We start from the raw sequence: 20,095 nt of genomic DNA, 5'->3' as shown, positions 1-20,095 counted from the left end.
CTCTCTCTCCCCTTGGCCCCTCCCCTGCTCATTCTTTCCCTCACTCAAAATAAATAAATAAATAAACAGGTTTTTTGTGGGTTTTTTTTGTATGTGTGTTTTTTTTTTTTAATTTTTCTTTTTCAACGTTTATTTATTTTTGGGACAGAGAGAGACAGAGCATGAACGGGGGAGGGGCAGAGAGAGAGGGAGACACAGAATCGGAAACAGGCTCCAGGCTCTGAGCCATCAGCCCAGAGCCTGACGCGGGCCTCGAACTCCCGGACCGCGAGATCGTGACCTGGTTGAAGTCGGACGCTTAACCGACTGCACCACCCAGGCGCCCCCGTTTTTTTTGCTATTATTATGCCTCAAGGGGAATTGCATGATGCACCCACAGCGTTCAAGCAGGGATTTCATAAACAAGTGTTTTCAGGATTCCTGACAGACTGCTAGCAGGCTGTTTCTTTTAGGGGACATCTTCTCTCAAGACTACATGAGGAGAGACTTTTGGTTTTGGACCTCCCAAGTTGAAATCTAGCCTGTTGTTAGGTTAAATTTCTCCTTAAGCAGGGACGCCTCTCAGTCGGTTAAGTCTCCACTCTTGGTTTCAGCTCAGGTCATGATCTCACAGTTCGTGGGTTCGGAGCCCCACGGTGGGACCCACGCTACCAGCACGAAGTCTGGTTGGGATTCTCTCTATGCCCCTCTGCCCCATCCCTGCTCATGTTCTCCTCTCTCTCTCAAAATAAATAAACTTAAAAGAAATCCCACTAAGTAAAACCTCTTAAATTTTTTTTAAAAAAATGTCTATTAATTTTTGAGAGAGAGAGAGAGAGAGAGAGAGAGAGAGAGAGAGAGAGAGAGGCAGCGCGCGAGCAGGGGAGGGGCAGGGAGAGAGGGAGACAGAGACACAGAATCCCAAGCGGGCTCCAGGCTCTTAAACTGTCAGCACAGAGCCCCCATGTGGGGCTGGAACACGCTAACCACGACTTCGTGACCGGACCCAAGGCCCAAGGACCCAAGTCCCACGCTTTACCGAGTGAGCCACCCAGGCGCCCCTAGTGAAAGCTCCTCAGTGAGGTGCGCGCTTCTAGCACCAAGGAGTCCCTCAAACGTTAGAACACCTCGAGGGCGCATAGCGGAGGTAGTAGCAAGGAAACTAAAACCCTAACGGGCTCATATTATTGAGCTCTCACCTCCTACCCTAACCTAGGATAAATGGCCCCGAATTCACTTGACAAGCCGTGCAGAACATCGCAGAAACGTCTGCGCTGCGAAAGACTAAGGTAAGAGCAGCCACCTGCAAGAACCAATCTCCCGGCAAGGTTCTCAGACGTAGCAAAAGCGCACGGATCGCGGGACTGCTGTGCCTCAAGTGCCCGCCTCTTCCAGGCGGACTACAAGTCCCGGCTTGCCTGGCGCCACGCCGTCGCCTGGTAACTCGCGCCAGACGGAGCGCTCCAGGTTGGCCCCGCCGCGCGCCTGCGCTTTGGCAGGTTCTGCGCAGGCGTATTTCCAACGCTTGGGAGGAGAGGGCGGGGTGTCGTTCCCTTTCGCTGATGCAAGAGCCTAGTGCGGTGGTGGGAGAAGTGTCGGCAGGAGCAACGCTGCCGCTGGGGCCTGGGGCTGACCCGTCCGACTTCCCGTCTGTGCCGAGCCCACTCGAGCTGCCGCCATGTCCGGGGATGAGGTGAGGGCCTGAGCCTGGCTCTAGGGCTAAGGACTGAGGCGGGGAGCCCAACCCACCCCAGTGTGGGAGACCGGGCCTGCGGCCTAGTAGCCGGCCGCCGCCATGTGGAGCAGCCGGGCCTAGGCGGCCGGGAGCGGTAGAGCCAGTGAGGACTTCGGAGCCGCGGGCCTGGCCGCGTCCGGCTCTCCTCAGGGCGGCGGCGCCGAGGCCTGCGTCCTTTCGTTGGCCGGCGTTTCCAGAATTGAGAGCTCGTTGAGTCGCCGTCCCAGAAGGGGGCTTGAATGCCTGGGTAATGCCCCGAAAGAACGAGATTGAGGCTGGCGACCCCTGCATTCCTTTCGGTTTGACACTGGGGCACCAACTGTCCTCACTGGGCGCCAGGCGTGCTGAGAGGAACCTTCCTCAGCTCCGACGGAGCGCCCTCGTTGAAAACTTTGCAGGCTCTCTTGTCCTGGCCGGTGTCCGCCCTCATGCTCATAACGAGCATTATTTCTTAAAAAGACCGAGGGGTGAGGGAGATAGGACGAGAGGAAAAGATCCTTCAGCCTCAGTAAGTGACTGACCTCGGAAAGTTTTAGGGCGGGAGTCCCTGAGCCTTCCTGAACGGAGAGCTCTGAGACGTGAGCGGGAAAATCCGGCTGCAAAGCTGGCCGGATCGTTTTCTCCCGTCGTGCTTGTACCTCAGCAAATTTTCTCAAATCCTTTTTAGCCAGGTTGGTTCCAGTTCATTTAAAATCAAACGGCTTATGATGAAATTTGATTTTAAGTACTGTCAGTAGGTATTGATCAACACTGGGGGGGAAAGCTACGGCTTACCGGCCAGGTCTCCCCGCCAAAAGCAGTGCTCTTGAATTTATAATTCACTTTATAAATATTGGGGTGCTTGGCCTCTAGCGCCTTGGAGAGGAGTTAGAGGAAAAAATCGAGGCTTCCTCGAGCGTTGGTGTTTTAGGTAGACCCTGAACGTTGCTGAGAATTTCCACAAGTAGTGGAAAGGCCCGATCACAGGGTAAAGGAGTGGTTGAAAAGGCAAGTACATGTAATCACAGAAGGAATATTCTGCAATTTGTTTAAGGTTGATCCCCTTGAAATATAATGGTGGCTAATTCACAGAAGGATTTGAAGACCAAAATAAGGAATTTTGATTTTATTCTGGAGGGGACTCCAATCTCACATTTGATTTTCCCAAAAACCTTGTAAGATTGTATCATTGTTATGCCCATTTTAGAGATGAGAGAACAGAGGCTTAGAGAGTTGTATGATGTCCATGATTAAATAGTAACTGGTGGAACCAGTAGTAGAATTCCAGATCTATGCAATATTACCTCCATCTAGATAACTAACAGGCTCTTGGTCTGTTAGGAGAGAAAACTGAGAGTCTAAATGAAGTAGGTGGTTCTTGCTTGGAGGTCATGCTCTGACTACTTTATTTCAAAAGTTCTAAGAGTAGCAGCGTCATGCTTTTTTTCTACCCATATTCTAAGCTTCTCATAACCTTTAACAGTGCCTGTGTAGTACTGTAGGGTACTATTCTGTGTATGGGTTTTATGGTAAAGTACTCACAAGTGTTGTCAGGGAGGTAGATCTACTAGTTGTTACAGGAGGTAGAAGAAATAGGGCCATTTCAACATAGCGAGTTGGGGAGCTGGAGGATTCAGCTTTAACAGTGGGATCGGGTTTTGAAGGAGGTGGAATGTGAATACATTATTGAAGGGTGAACAGGATTTTATCAAGCAGAAATGGCAGAACCAGCATTCCTACAGAAGGCTTTGGAAGCCAATAAAGTGTTAAGCAGCTTAGCAACTTCACAGGTCTGCCAGTCCAACTACATTTTATAGGCAGGAAACAAGGGCGTAGGGAGGTTAACTTGCCCAAGATCACACAGCAAGTTAGTGGGACTAGAACCTCTCAGCCTTTGGCTTCGACTCTGGAGGTATGTGCAGGATCTGATTCCTCTAGTACTGTCGACTAGATGAATACTCTTAGACCAGACCTTAACTTTGGACTACTTTACAGACTTGTGAGGATCAGGTTAAAATTTGTACATGGAAATGATATATAACTGCCAGGGACTCCCCAAGAGTAGAATTCCTGGGCTAGGATAGAGGGTTAAAGAACCTACTATTAAAATTTTTTTTCCTCTTTTCTTCACATTTCTTTTTCTTTAACACTTTATTGATGTATAATTGACATAAAACAAACTGCACACGTTTCTTTCTAAGCCTGTTAATTAGGCCAGAAACTCACTGATATATAACCTTTACCCTGGTAAAGCAGTGTTCTAGAATTATGGGGTGCTACCTAGTAAGGAAAAATTCCCTAATCTGCAGGCATTCATTGTTTATCACACCTTTTTTTAAAAAAAGTGCTGTCAGTAGCAAAGATTACTGCTTATTAGTAGGCCCCATTCATGAAGTATCAGAACCATTGGGTTTTCACACAACATGGTAGGATGTTTTTACAAAAGAAGCTTTAAACTAAAAAAAAAAAAGTTTCTGATTAAAAATGGATGTGTGTTGTACAAAGTTTACAAAACAGAAGAATACAAAAAGTGAAAATTTTCCAGGATCCTGTCACCCAGACATGACAGTGCTTAGCTTTTATTCTCACCTTGCTTCTCTAGGTTCTTTTGTAACTAACATTTGTCTCCTGGGTGTGATGTGGTCATAAAGTTAGCATCTTGGGTAAATTCTGTTGGATGAGAGTAGGTTACCACTTTCATGAAGCATTTTAGGCTATTCTCAGCGTAAATTTTTGCTGGTATTCCTTTTCCTTACCTCCAGCCCAACCCAGGAAGTTGCAAGTAGGAAACTTTTTGAAAGCTTTGTTGTGGGCTTAAAAAAAAAAACAAAAAACTCAAGAGATTCTGTGGTTTTCCATAAGTGCACTGTCAGCAACTATTTGCTGCTCGAAGCCAAACTAGTCTCATAAAACATTTTGAATGTAATAATTTGTAAGTCAGACATGAAAATCTTAAAAAAGAACAAAAAAACAAAGACTTTTTCACTTCAGGGCTGACCTGGCCTTATATTTTGGGGTAGTCCTTCTCTGGGCACTACTTTGGGATCCCTAGTTTCCTTATTTTTAAAATCGACTTTGCTAGGTGGTGGGAGTATAATGAGGCAATGAGTATGTGTCTTAAATATCCAGAGACAGTAATTGAGAGAGATGGTAATTATTTCAGTGTATAATTTCCTGTATGTTTATTACTCTTTACAAGGCTACAACCAAACTGTTTCCCTGTAGACTTAAGTACAAATGTTTTTCATAGGATAAGAAAACTGTAAGGCTGCACTGATTTGAGAATCCCTCAAATCTTTGGTCTATTTTGTTGGATAATAAAGGCTAATTAATATTCCAGAGAACTTGATACTTGAAAAAAATGCAGTAAATTGTAAGCCCTGCCAGACATCCAAATTTTTAGTGCCTAGATTGCTGTCCTTTTGCCAAACCTCCATATTTCAGTAATGAGGATAAACTAGATAACCTCCCTGGAATAGATTGCAACACTCCATGTAGGGTGACTCAAGGCCTGATGGATCAGCAGTGGGGAACTTCCTCCTGTTCTGTCTTCTTTCTTTTTTTTTTTTTCAAAGTTTAATAAGTAATGTCCTTCAGACTGACTGCGTTTCAGAATTATTCATTTGCTATACAATTAAATCTTTTGTGAAAGTAAAAGAGGAAGTCTTTGAAAGAAGGCTGTATCAATTTCAAGAATGTCTTGAAGATCCTTCTCTATTGGGTGAACACAGTAACTACCCTACCTTATTACAGACCTTAGTTTGATTTCAGTGTAGCTCAATTTCTCTAATGTACTTGGGTACATTAGAATCAGTTTTTTGGGATTTTGAGTTTTATGATGTCTTAGAAATTTGATCACCCTGAATTGATGAAATTTGAGTGATAGGAATCAAGAGATACCATGCTTTGTGAACCATGAAACGTTGTATAAATTCTAATAATTGCTAACATTTATTGAGTACTTTTGTGTCAGGCACTGTGCCAAGTGTTTAAATATATATGAACATATTTATGTAAATTTGTGAGGTTCGGTTTTGCTTGTGCTACTGATTTCCATTTTACATCTGAAGCATGGAGAGGTCAAGAACTTACCTGGAGTAACACAAGTACCAGTGAGAGTCAGGATTTTAATTCAGTCAGTTGGACTCCAGACCTGTGCGTTTGTTTAGAGAGGTGGGGGAGGGACAGAGAAAGCAGGTTCCACACTGTCAGCATGGAGCGGGGCTCTAACCCATGAACAGTGAGATCAGGACCTGAGTCCGAAATCAAGAGTCAGACGTGCAACTGACTGAGCCACTCAGGCACCCCCCAAACCTGTGCTTTTAAATACTTCACTAAACTGTTCCAGAAGCTCATTGGGCAAAATGCTAAATTTAAGCATGGTAGAATTTGGACAAAGATTGGTAAGGGACTTAGAGAAAAATTATTTGGGATTTGAATCCAATTCTATTTGGCTTCAAAGACCTCTTTCCACTCTACCAGGCATCTCCCCTATATGTTCTTAAACTGTTGTGTCTAAAATAATGATCTGTATTTTTTCCCAAGTGATCAGTGTACACAAATCATCTAAAACAAGTTATAAATTAGTTTTTCACTTACTCTCTAGTAGACATTAGATTTAAAATGACCTAAGAAAACTTTGAATGTTCTAGAAACAAAAAGCAAAGTAAAAGGTTGTATGGAAGTTTTTCTTACTCAGATAGAGATTAGCTATAGGAAAGGCTGCTGATGGATTTTTATAAAGGTTTATCTGAACTTGGAGGGGAAAACAGTTTTTTTTTAAATCAGGTCAAGTCTGGTATAGCAACCCCAGGTTACAGCCTTAAATAAAACATATATAACCTGCCTAGGCATTGGTTTTCTTCTCCAAAAAATGGGGGGCATAGAATAGGTTATTTCTACGGTCCCTTCCCTAAGTTCCATGATGCATTTATAGTCTCCAAATTTGCTCATGAATTTTAAAAGTGAAGTTACTGTATCTTGTGACAGTTTACGTATTTAAAGGCAGGTGCACATGTTTCAGAATCCCACCTCCACCCCTATTTAATAATACAAGGAAGGTTGGATGGACTTTGTGTGTGTAAAATCCTTTTTGGTACTTAAATGCACCATATACTGTTTTACTTCTAAGCATATACCCTTTAAGAATACAGCATGTTCCGGGGCTCCTGGGTGGCTCAGTCAGTTAAATGTCCGACTTTGGCTCAGGTCATGATCTCACAGCTCGTGAGTTCGAGCCCCATGTCGGGCTCTGTGCTGACAGCTCAGAGCCTGGAGCCTGCTTCAGATTCTGCAGATTCTGTCTCTCCCTCTCTCTGCCCCTCCCCCGCTCTCAGTCTCTCTCTCTCTCTCTCTCTCTCTCTCTCTCTCTCTCTCTCAGCCTCCCTCCCTCCCTCCCTCTCTCTCTCTCTGTCTCTCTTAAAAATAAATAAACATTTTTAAAAGTTAAAAAAAAAGAAAATACAACATGTTTGGAATGTATCATTAAAAAAATAATCATTTAGTTCCTTTTTCTTTATTGTCTTTTAAACAGATGATTTTTGATCCTACTATGAGCAAGAAGAAAAAGAAGAAGAAGAAGCCTTTTATGTTAGATGAGGAAGGGGATGCCCAGACAGAAGAAACCCAGCCCTCAGAAACAAAAGAAGTAGAACCAGAGCCCACTGAGGACAGAGATGTAGAAGCCGATGAAGAGGACAGTAGGAAAAAAGGTAAGTGGTAGATATGAAAGAGTCACTGTTGTCTTCTGAGACCTGGTTCTCTTCCATCAGTGTTTCTTTTTTTTTTTTTTTTTTTTTTTTTACATACAGTGACCTCTCAGCCTGATAAGGTTGTTCCAGTGAAGTTGAGGCTATCAACAGGCCATGTACACTGGATCTTGCCAGATTTCTGATAAACTTGTTCCAGAGAAATTGCTACTGAATCCACAACTTGTAGAAATGACAAAACCTCATCATTCCAGGCCTGGTTTTTCCAGTCTAACCTGTCAAGTCTCTTCTCCAATTTTAATTGTGGTTGTATTTGAGTGTAGGCAAAAAGATTTAGGGCCTGATAGTTTTGTGTCTTAGCAAGTCTGAAAATGTATAGAAGAGATTAAAATTACAACCTAAAATGTTTGGATTTAGATACCAGCACTAGTTATTCCCTCTTGCACACTGACATAGACACCATGTGACTACTAGAAATAAATGATTCTGTAAATAAAATTTACATCTGCTGAACATAAGACACTGCTAGTGATGGGGACAACTGACATTTATTGAGCATCTACTATGTGCTAAGTAAGCATCTTGTACATGTTTAAAACAAACTTGAAAAGTAAATCATTCTCATAATAAGACAAAACAAATTCATAAATAGCTCCATGAAAAACTTTGTAGTAGAGGGATCCTAAAATATTCCTAGTGTACAAGAGGGCAGGGCAAATGGAAAACTGATTGAATAAACCCATTATTTACTCACTAATAATGGATAAAGTTTACTAAGAAGTGGAAATAATTAGTTGGGCTGGAACCAAGGATTAAAGTAAGGGAGATGAGAGGGTAGACAGAAATGGAGAGAGAAAACTAGAGAGCTTTGAAAATTGTGTTAGAACCCTGACTTCGCCTTGGGAACAATGAGGCACAATATGGTTAGATTACTAAATAAATGTTCCCAACATGGTCCCCTAACCGGGTTTTTCCTACAGAGCTTTGACCTGCCATTGTGTTTTTCAGAATCATAATCTTTGTGGTTGTAGAGAGACCACTGTACTAATTAATACTCGATCTCTATTCTGATGACTAATTAATAGCTAAAATGTTGGTTTAACTCTGATGCTATGCCTTCTGCTAGTTATTAATTTTTAATCTCAATTGTCTGTCTTTTTAGATGCTTCTGATGATTTAGATGACTTGAACTTCTTTAATCAGAAGAAAAAGAAGAAAAAAACAAAAAAGATATTTGATATTGATGAAGCTGAAGAAGGTGTAAAGGTAGTATTGCTTTCTTATTGAAGGTAAAATTTGACCTCTCGAAAGGTTGCTAATGACTGATGTTTCCCTCCCTTTGTCTTGTCTCTTACCAGCTTTGCTTTTGTTATTAAGTACTTGAATCACTGTTGAGGTCATTTTCTTGGGATTTGGTCTGGCTAGGTGTCTTAAAGGGATTATGGTTTAAAGGAATATAAATTTAGGTTTTACACATTGTATTGTGTGCCATTAAGATGGTTACAAGCCCCTTGTCATTAACCACACTGAAATTGGCTAAGGAAGAGATATTTCTGTAAGAGAAATCCTATGGAGTATATATTCCTATGGTTTCTTCTGTTAAACTTTTGGTAGCATGTTGAAGATACACAAACTTATGTGTGTGCCTCTGAGCAGCAAAAAATGAACCCCAGCTTGTGATGGTGGCTGATGATCATATGGCCTATAGGAGAACAGGAGCACTGAGCCTGGTTTTATGGGGTTCTCTGATCTTGTAGGGACATGAGGCCCTATAATTGTCTTGTTACTGGATCAGTTTCCAATGTAAATACTTCAAAACTCTTTTGAAAAAGGATAGGTAAATGTATGAGTAGGGGGGTAAATAAGAGGGTGGATCAGGAAGGAGATGAAAGTCTGTTATTCCTTCACTTAGAGCTACTATTTTATTCCTTCTTTCCTTCCTTCCTTCCTTCCTTCCTTCCTTCCTTCCTTCCTTCCTTCCTTCGAGAGAGAGAGAGAGAGGGCAAAGAGAGAGAGAATCTTAAACAGGCTCCATGCCCAACATGGAGCCCAATGTGGGGCTCAGTTTCACAACTCTGAGATCATGACCTGAACCAAAATTAAGAGGCACCCCTGGAGCTACTATTTTAAACTGTCCAGGAATCTTGAGCAGAGTCCACACATCTATTTAAAAAAATTCCAGGATAGTAGCAATTTTATGTATATACAAGTGAGAAGGAGCAAGCATGAGAACACATGCACATGTACTAAGTGTCCTATTTTATGCCTTCTACCCCAATTTTTCTTTGGTTTGCTTGAACTGAAGTAAATAAGGTGTATCCCACATGTAACAAAGAAATGTATACAGTAATTCATTCAGTTTTAGAAATAGTGCCATAATATTGATAACTTGGTTAATTCAGCAAATATGCATTGGTAATTACAGGGAGTCAGGCTAATTGCTAGAGTACTGAAATGAACAAGAGATTTTTCCTATTTTCAGAGATTATTTTAGTTCAGGGATAATTTAGAGTCCTTTAGAACAAGATGATTTTACCTGGATTCATCTATTCTCTCCCTGTCTGAGGATTCTCTTCTCTTCCTACTATTGTAAGGAAATTGAGAAAGAAATGTTCAGATTATACTGAATAAATGAGGTTTAAATATCCTGGGTATCAAGGTGACATATCAGAGATGTGCTACAGAAGGTCTTGGTTAACAAGATTTTTTTGGAGGCATTTCCTCTAGTAGCTTTTGTCCTGAAGAATTGCTTATGAGCTCTATTCTTACTAAGTGCTTGAATACAATTTTCTCTGCTATTGACAAGTCCTAAACATAAGAGCTTGTTTAAAAGTATCCTTATCAGGCCGTCAAACACTAAAGTGTTTTTAAGATATTGGGTTACTCTTCTGAATTTTTAGACCATCACATGACTTTAGAAAAATACTGAAAAACACTGCCATTTTCTGTGTTTCACTGAGTCTTAGCCTCAGTTTGGAAGTAGATCTTACTGGGATGAAATAAATAATAGTATAAGACTAGAAATTGGCTGTTGTGTGCTAACTTATGTCAGCATATCCAAGTTTCTCATTTACTGACTGTCATCTCAGAGACTAAGTTAATATCTGCTTTCTTGTTTATGTGTTATCCAGCTAATACACATGGGCTGATTTGGTCTTTGATGGCCAAATGTGGCATTGAAACTACACAGCTGGGGGAAAAAAACCAGCAAACTACACAGCTGGATTTGGAATCTCAAGGCTGAGCTTCATTTATTTCCAGTTCTTGCAGCTTTTCTGTGAAGATTTATGAAACTATAGTAGCTAATGTCAGTAATTCAGGATGCAGGCACACAAAAATAGATGATGCTAGGTGATATTGACAGCATACTTCAGGGTAGGAAGCAGGACAAGCTGGTGAAAGGACAGAGGAGATTAGAAGGCTGGAGACTGAGACTGGCCCTTTCTGGGGTGTATATGTCTCATTTCTAGTGCCGTATTTACCTCCATAACTATAGCAGCCAATCTTCAGATAAGTTTTACCTTGTCTCCTTCCATTCATCAGGTGACCCTAATTCTCTGGGTTCTGCCTTTTCCCTCTTTCATGATGTCATCTATTGAAATGATGCCCAAAGACCTCTTTACAGTTTGGTGCCAGGCTGACTGTGGTATAATAAAAATAAATATTTGGTCTTTGTTCCCAGTTCTTGGCACACAGCTCCTAAAACCCTTGTCATCTCTGCAGTGACAAAAGTGTCTTTTGAGATGACTAGTGGCTAGGAGTTCATGGATAGCTTCAGGATGGGGGCTGGTTGTCAGAAAGATCAAGCCATGATTAGAGAATTGGAAATTTCACACACACACCTACTTCTCCAGGAAAAGGGGCTGGAGATGAGTCAGTCACCAGTGGACAATGATTTAATTAATCCTGCCTACATAATAAAACTTCCATAAAAACCCTTCAACAGTGGGGGTTGGAGAGCATCAGGGTTAATGGACACATGGCCTGTTGGGAGAATGATATAACCAGGGAAGGTTCTGCACCTGTCTCCCTCCCTGCTTTTCTTGCTCTGTGCACTTTTCTATTTGGCTGTTACTGAATTATATCCTTTATAATAAACTGGTAATGGTTATGTGAAGTGCTTTTCTGGATTCTGTGAGTCATCATAGCAAATTACTAAATGGGGTGGAGGGGTGTTGTAAATTTGTAGTCTTGTCAGACTATGTGGGTAAAACATGGGGACCCTATCCTTGCATTGGCCTCTGAAGTGTCTTAAAGAGGGGTGCCTGGCTGGCTCAGTCAGAAAAACATGTGACTCTTCAACTCGGGGTTGTGAATTCAAGGCCCACATTGGGCGTGGAGCCAACTTTTAAAAAAGTGTCTTAGACAATTTCTAGTTTAAATGACAAAGACTCTCTGAGCCAGTTTGGCCCACCTGTGAGGGACATTTCTTTTTATTATTATTATTTTTAATGTTTTTATTTATGTTTGAGACAGAGACAGAGCGTGAGCAGGGGAGAGGCAGAGAGAGAGGGAGACACAGAATCTGAAGCAGGCTGCAGGCTCTGAGCTGTCAGCACAGAGCCCAATGCGGGGCTCGAACTCACGGACCGTGAGATCATGACCTGAGCTGAAGTTGGACGCTTAACCAATTGAGCCACCCAGGCGCCCCAAGACATTTCTTATCTATCACTTCAGTTGTGAATATTTTATTTTTTCCTCCAAAATGATGCCAGCCCGTATCATTTAAAAAAATAGTCCTAGTATCAAAATGTTGAGACTCTTACTTAATTTCTCAGGATCTTAAGATTGAAAGTGATATCCAAGAAGCAGCTGAACCAGAGGATGACCTTGACATTATGCTTGGCAATAAAAAGAAGAAAAAGAAGAATGTTAAGTTCCCAGATGAGGATGAAATACTAGAGAAAGATGAAGGTAATATTGGGGCTCAGCAGCTCATTTCTGTTCTACTCAAGACTTTAACCATAGTGTCTTGGTCCCTTTTTATTATTTCCTGTTCCTTCCACTGCCTGGAAGCTAAAAGGAAAGAGTATCTAACTTGATAATGACTGTTAAAGATTTCATGGGGGAAGAATTTGGTAGTTGTGATTACAATGAAGACATGCTGATTAAGACTATTGGGAAAATCACTGTAACTGGATTTTAAATAGTTTAAAAATTATTATTTTTTGTTAAAAGTGCTGTTTTATTAAATCTAAGTACTAAAGTCTTTAGAGAACTTGAGTATAGTCAGCGGATGGGTTTTTATGGATGTGGATGTTTCTTAAGTGCTTCAGAACAGCTGGACTTTTTTCCTCTCGTTATCCTAGTGCATTATTTTCTCTTGTGTTTGTTATATCAGGAAATAATTTGGTATGTCTGTTATCACAAATTCTAATTGGAGTGGTCTGTTAATGAAAGTTGTAACATCCCTGTCTTTAAGAAATGACAGGTTGTTTCTAATCCTTGATGCTTTTATGCTTTCTGTGGGAGGGAAGACAAATGTCTTTGAAGCTTTCATTTCTCTAGATCTGTCCCCCCTCACTTTGTTACTGCCTACCCCTCATTCTTACAGTCTTTGTTATCTATAGCTTTAGAAGATGAAGACAGCAAAAAAGATGATGGTATCTCCTTCAGTAACCAGACAGGCCCTGCTTGGGCAGGCTCAGAAAGAGACTACACATATGAGGAGGTAAGACAAATTCTGTTAAGAAAAAGGGCTAAGATGTTACGAAGAGCAAGATATTTATACTGAATTGGAAGGGCCGTTGAAGAACAGACAGTGAAACAGACCTAGAGAGGTCACACAATCAGTGCACAGTGTTGCCTGATGCCCTCATATGGGACAGCTACCCAGAGTTTGGCAGTCATTATGGTATTCACTGTTCCAACTGAATCCATGAACTTCTGAGGACATGGAGCCCCTGGGACTTGGGGGAAGAGTAAAGGAAGGGGTGACTAATTTTGGGGCCAGAGTAAGTCTGGAATTCACTTGTTGCAGCTTTCCTGAATCTTTTCTATAGATCATACTCTCTCCCATAGAAGCCGCAGAATTGGTAGGGTCTCATTCGTTCATTTAACTGTGAACAGGTTGTTGCTTAGCATCCATAAGGGATGAGTCTTGCTCTCAGGTAGTGATACGTGTGTGTGTTTAGTAAAAAGTGATGTTTGTTTTGAAGTAAAACAGTGACTCAAGTGGGAACTTTATATTCCTATTAATAAGCATGTACATGAATACCAATTGTTTCTCTATAGCTATTGAATCGAGTATTCAACATCATGAGAGAAAAGAATCCAGATATGGTTGCTGGAGAGAAAAGGAAATTTGTCATGAAACCTCCACAGGTTGTCCGAGTAGGAACAAAGAAAACCTCTTTTGTCAACTTTACAGATATCTGTAAACTGTAAGTTGGTTAATGGAGAGTCTCCACCCCAAATACCAGATTCTCAGAGGAGTATATGTTAAATGTCTTTATTGTGCACTTTGTTGCAGGTAGAAAGAATGTCGGGGTTGGTTTGAGGGAGGTCACCGTTCAAGTCTGTCCTATCCATAGATATTTCAATTCGTAGGTCTCAGAGCTTGTTTTATTAGGCATCCAGAGGTGAGAGACCCATGAGAGTGGATCCTAACTATAGAATGAAAAGGGAGGAGGCTGAATATAGTCCTCAGACAGGAACCTGGGGAGCCCAGGGAGGTGGAAAGGCTCATCAGGCTGGGGTAGGCCTTACAAACAGGTGCAAGAATGAGCTCTGGGAAAGCAGCTGAATTTGATGTGCTTCTTTCTTGGATGGCCGTTGCCAAGACACGATCAGTGCGATTTTAGATTTCTTAATTACCATCACATTCCATGTGTATTTCAACGCCAGGTCACTGGGTCTGTCACTTCCCACAGCTCAACTGCATCTCTTCTGAGAGGCTTCTTAGGGCAACCAATCTTATCCATTTACTGTTTGTTATTCAGTTTCATAAATGATACATGCTTATTGCAGATAAAAGGCAAAACAATGATGGACAGAAAAGAGAATAATCTCTAAAAATTCTACTACCCGGAGATAATCACTGGTTTTCATTATACACATTACTTAAAAGATTTTAGACTTTTTTTGCTGATGACAACAGTAGTATATTTTTATTTTAGAAAACTAGAAAACATAGACATGCAAGAAAATGAAAAATCATCTGTAAGTTCACCATTAAGAGATCATAGTTTAATACTTTTATGTTTAGCTAGTTTTGTGCATGTAGTTATTTTTAAATAAATTGGTGTCGTACTGGTTTTTAATCTTTTTTTCTCTTAGTATATCACAAAACATTTACCCATGTCATTAAACTGTCTTCATAAATGTTTTTAGTAGCTACACAACATACTCTAACAGCTCTTAGGTGGATACAGTTGCTTCCGTGTTTCCATGATCAGCAAAGCTTCAGGAAACATTCTGATACATGTATCTTGACAATAACTCAGAATATGGCCTTAGGGCAAAAGTTCCCAAAATGGAATTGCTGAGTTAAAAAGAATGGATATTTTTTATGGCAAACATTGACAAATTGCTTTCTAATAAGCTTGTACCAATTTATACTCCCACTAGCAATGTAGGAGCTTACCTGTTTTGTTGTATTTTCACCAACCCTCACTACACTTGGGGAAAAAAATAACTTTAAAATTGTAATAGTAGTACCTGGTTTGGAACAAGTTCAAACAATGCCAAGTGAATAGAATTAAAAGTTAAAATATTGACTGGCATTGCTCTGTACTTTTTCCTATGTGTACTTTTGTTGTTGTTACACAAATAGAATGGATGTATCATTAACTTATTTAACTGCTCCCCAGTTGGTGAATATTTAAACTGTTACCAATTTTTCTACTGTTGTGCTACCATGAAATATTTCCCAATATAGTCCCCCCCCCCCGCTTTCTTTTAATGAAAAATTTCAAATAGGAAATATATAGAGATTACCATAACAAACACCGAAGTGTCCATTGCCTGGGGTTGGTATATTTTGACACATTTGCTTCAGATCTTTTTCTTTAAAGAGGGCTGTAGAGTTAAAATTACAGACATCTTTGCACCTCTTTATGATCCCTTCATTTTCCTTCTCAGAAAAAGATGTTAACCTCTAAAGTTGGTGTTTACTTTCCTGTCCATGTTTCCATTTTTTCATATATCTGTATTTATAAATAACATGTTGTTATATGGGCTTTTAAATATAAATAAATGGTATCCTATATATCTTTATTTCAGGGTTTGATGAACTGGTCACTAAAATTCACTGAATAGTTAGGTAATCAGATTAAAACAGTGAACAGGATGGTGTTTTAGACATTTGGTTCCATTTCCAATGAGATAAGGTTTATATATTCCATTTTCTTTTTAGATTACATCGTCAGCCCAAACATCTCCTTGCATTTTTATTGGCTGAATTGGGTACAAGGTAAGAAACTATATTCACATTTATATACAGTTATATATATAGTAGTACTGGATGTTTCAGAGGAACTTCTCCTGACTTGAAAAGGATACATAACACCCTTAGAACATTCACCTGATAATCAGAGGAAATTTTAGGCCAGTGAGGGAAATGATTTCTGAGAGCTTGGCTGCTGAGGAATAGAGAACAGAGTTTTCAGTGGCTCATCTGTACAGGCCTGCTGGTATTCCTGTCATTAACTGGAATTCTTGGGTCTTTTTATGGAGCAAATATTTTTGGAGGAAATGATTTTCTTAAATCAGAATTTATTTTCTAAATTGTTAATATGAAGAAATAGAGCTTTAGAAGTTGATGAGTGGCACAGGAGAAACACTGAAACAGAGCCTTAGTTAGTTATTTCCCTGTCTTCAGGGCTCACCTGTTGAAGGCACCAAGCCAGTCCCTCCCCATTCAGGGAGACCAGAATCCCTGGGAGGCCATCCCAATGAGTGTGACCATAAATACTAAAGATAAGTGATGTAGACTTAAGAGCAGTATGATAATAGCAACTCACACATGCTGAGTACCTGCTGTGTGAGAGGCACTGTGCCAAGCACTTTTTTGAGTACTGTCTCAGTCTTTGTAACAGTCTTATGAACTGTAAACAGAAATTAATACCGTCTTACAGGTTTGGAAACCGTTTCATTGAAGTTGTAGTTGGTCACATAGCTAGTTAATATCATAGCCAAGGTGGCAAACTCAGCTCTGTCTCTGGAGCTTGAACTCTTAAAAGGCTTACAGAGATAACTAAGGTGTTCTCTCTTCCTACTCAAAACTCTTCTTAAAACCGTTTGATGCAATTGGCTACACTTGCTCTGGGGTTAAGGAGTGGCTTACTTTAGTGGTGGATACGTAGGCTCTGTTGTAGAATTGTGTTTTAAATGTAAATTTGTTACTTTATTTGTAACTTACATAAACTAATGCAGTAAAAGCTATCAGTGGTTTTCTTACTCAGAATAATTTTAGTTTTTGTAGAGGTGGGGTATTAAAACAAGTTGTGACCAGTGAACTTATGGTCAATGGGCTAAATATTATGGCGTTGTTGAGAAAATTCCATTTCTTTTGACAGTGAATGGAAAAAAAATCCTACATCGAGCATTGGGATCACCGTAGCCTGAGATTAAGGGTTACAATCTGTGGAGGATAATAAACCTTATAGTTAAAGGAGAATCACAGGAGAGGTTCTTACAAAAGGCAGTTTTATAATGAGATATAAAACAAATGTAAATTTAATGCTACCTGGCTGAATTTTGTTTCACTTTGTGATTTGTAATTTTTAACAAATGTCTAGCCCAGAGCTTTACCAAAAGTGCTTGTCAGCACCTTTTCAGAAAGTTTCTCTTTAAGCACCATTGACAATATGTGGCCTGAGTTCAACTGTACTTCTTTATTGGTAACTTTATACAGTTCACACATTCAATGTACAAATGGTTTTTAATATGTTGACATAGTTGAACCTTTACCACCACCCATCTTAGGATATTTTTATCAACTATGTGACTGAATCAAAACATTTAGTGCTTAAAATTTTTAGAGATACAACTCCCTATTTTTATATTTATAGACCCCCTCACTGTCTAGTACATGGTATACATTCAGTAAAAGTTTTTCTTTGTTGGATGAATAAGCCGTCACAGACAGAATCAATTTGTTTTAGACTTAAAGGTTACTAGAGACTTGGTTGGTTGAAATTGGATTTAATGTTAGGAAATATGGGTAGGTCATCAGGCACCAACTACTTAAAAATAAATTTTGAGAAACCAGGTGGTATCGGACTGCTCTAGAACTTATGCCACTGAATATATTTTAAATTCATCAAGTGTATAAAGGTCCTTTGGTTCCTTACAGGAAACAATAATGGAAATATTTTTGCTTTCTCTCATAGTGGTTCTATAGATGGTAATAATCAACTTGTAATCAAAGGAAGATTCCAACAGAAACAGATAGAAAATGTTTTGAGAAGATATATCAGTAAGTGCATAATTCCATCATCTCGCTCTGAAATGTTCTCATCAGGCTGCAGTATTTTGGGGATGAGGGAGAATGATAATGATGGGAAGGTGGGACAGCAAGGTGATTTCTTGGCAGCTGTGTAGCAGGGAGCAGGGTTTGGATTTCTTAAGGCGCAGCAGACCAAGGTGCTGGTTGGTTGTAGGCTGAAGGCCGAGTCAGAGAAATCTGTTTGCATTCAGGCCTGGCCTGTCTTTATCATCTTCCTAATGACTTAAAGTTGGCAGGTCTGTTCCCACCTAGGTAACCTAGTAAGTTCTGAGTGGCCCTCCTGTAGACAGATCCAGGAGTGGCATCTGGCAAGCACCCCTACCTCCTTGGACATTTGGAGTCTTTCAGCCCATGATTTAGTACCTGAAGTATCACAGCAAACACCTTGTGTCTTTACCCCTAGAATATCTAAGTTAAGCTAAAGTTTTCCTTGGTCTGGGTACCATTTGGGCTTACGTTGTTCTGTGTAGAATATGTTTGAGAGAAGAAACTTCTGGCTCACTGCAGTCAATCACTGCAGTCAACAGGTAATTCTGTATGTTGCTTTTTCTGCAGAGGAATACGTTACCTGTCACACATGCCGATCACCGGACACAATCCTGCAAAAGGACACCCGACTCTATTTCTTACAGTGCGAAACTTGTCATTCTCGATGCTCTGTTGCCAGCATCAAGACCGGCTTTCAGGCTGTCACAGGCAAGCGAGCACAGCTCCGTGCCAAAGCTAACTAATTGGCTAACCACCACTGATTTTCAAAGTGTGTTGTGGAGATTTGGCTGGACAGGTTTACCATCAAAGTGGATATATCATTGTATTAAATACAAGATAGAAAAGCTGCCAAGTTTTTTGGCTTGTGGCTGGTTGGTCTGAAATCTTTGCAAGATGCCGATGCTCAAGCTGTTGACCTACTCATTGCCTACTTTAACAACTGTCAGAAAAACATGATGGGGTAAGGCGGTGCTTTTTTAAAATCGTTCATAGACTTATGTAAAATGCAAGATAAATTAAAGTTATTATAACAGTGATTCTTTCAACTTGGTTTGTCCTTCAGTTTTCTATAAAAACTGTGCTTAAAATGAATATAGCAAAAACAGTTTATGCCTGGGCTCCGGTGAGGGCTCTATAGTCTCATCCTGTGAAACTGGAGATTGGTAGGTGCTTCAGCTGGGCAGCCATTTTTCTTCTCAACTTCTCTGGAGATAAAGCTTCACACGAGAGAGAGGGTGGCTGGAGCATGAGATCTGGGAGGACAGCCTGTTTTCAGTGTCAGGGGACGATTTCATAGATTTGAATTCTTTTCATTATGTGAGGATTATTGCTACCGCCTGACTGCCAAATCCTCCTGCTGTTATCATATGAAGGAATACAAGGTGCAAGATACCCTCCCCCTCAGAATTCCCTTTCTTATTGACCACTAAGAAGATCTTAGAAACCTAGCCTTTAAGTATGATAACTGGCACATGGAGAAAAAACCCTAGTTGGGAATCTATTGGTGAGGAAGCAGCGTGGCATGTACTGTACAGAGAACTTGAGTCTGACCTATGACCCTAGGGAAAGCTTTTCTTTTTCCTCCCTAACTTGTGTTCTGGGTTTGAAAAAGGCCCACTACAAATGTTTTTCTATTTTGTATATTAACAGTAGCTTTTCGGTGTGACCATGAGAAACCAAGAGGTGATGCTGCCTGTGTGGTGTTTTTGGTGCCTCCAGTTCTGCCTTATAAGCATTTGGCCGAACGGTTATTTTTCCATTCAGCACAGGGAGAAAGATCCCTTCACGTGTCTGTGATCTGTCTTGCACACACTTCAGAGGATAAGGGCATATCGCTGTTCCTCACGCTCTTGTTGCCAGACTCCTAAGTGGCCCCAGGAGCAGTCACTCAGCCCTGAATGTCTTACCCATGTTTTTAATCACTGTGACCTTTAAAGTACAGGCCAAGTGTTGTAAAACATCTTGGCCATGAAGTGGTGGAGGGAGGAGAGTATTTCCTCGACTCAGTAGGTCCCAGGGAAACCACACACTGGCTGAGCTGCCACCACTGCCCTGATGAACTCAACTGTTTATGATGCCATCTTCCTTATTTTGTATCTATGCCCACATAGTTCCCAATGTCGGATGTTACTGCGTGAATAAAGCAAGGATGAGTGCCTCTTGTGTAATTAGCGCTCCATTGCTTTTGTGTGTGTATATATGTGTTTAATTCATTTATTTACTTTAGTGGGACCCCTTAGAGAAGATAAGATTTTA

The 20,095-nt window shown here is 40.6% G+C and overlaps 1 protein-coding gene across 1 annotated transcript; it reads left to right on the top strand.

Annotated features, from left to right (window-relative positions):
- Window positions 1-1,514: 1,514 nt before the first annotated feature.
- Window positions 1,515-18,876, top strand: EIF2S2 (eukaryotic translation initiation factor 2 subunit beta). Its single transcript, XM_025931748.2, has 9 exons — window positions 1,515-1,672; window positions 7,227-7,404; window positions 8,564-8,667; window positions 12,180-12,315; window positions 12,972-13,072; window positions 13,636-13,784; window positions 15,758-15,814; window positions 17,736-17,821; window positions 18,407-18,876. Exons 1-9 carry the CDS (start codon window positions 1,658-1,660, stop codon window positions 18,580-18,582), a joined length of 1,002 nt encoding a protein of 333 aa, XP_025787533.1. The 5' UTR covers window positions 1,515-1,657; the 3' UTR covers window positions 18,583-18,876.
- Window positions 18,877-20,095: the final 1,219 nt, after the last annotated feature.

This window comes from Puma concolor, chromosome A3 (assembly GCF_028749965.1).
Source record: "Puma concolor isolate L17-30 chromosome A3, mPumCon1.1.hap2, whole genome shotgun sequence".
In the NCBI taxonomy this organism is placed as follows: Eukaryota; Metazoa; Chordata; class Mammalia; order Carnivora; family Felidae; genus Puma; species Puma concolor.
Note: the sequence above shows the minus strand (reverse complement) of the source record. Positions and strands in the feature narration are given on the sequence as shown.

Bases quoted from the DNA above. Each gene is read 5' to 3' on its own strand.
- EIF2S2 (XM_025931748.2), top strand. The intron at 8,668-12,179 runs GTAGTATTGCTT...TTAATTTCTCAG, and splicing joins AAGCTGAAGAAGGTGTAAAG to GATCTTAAGATTGAAAGTGA. The intron at 17,822-18,406 runs GTAAGTGCATAA...CTTTTTCTGCAG, and splicing joins TGTTTTGAGAAGATATATCA to AGGAATACGTTACCTGTCAC.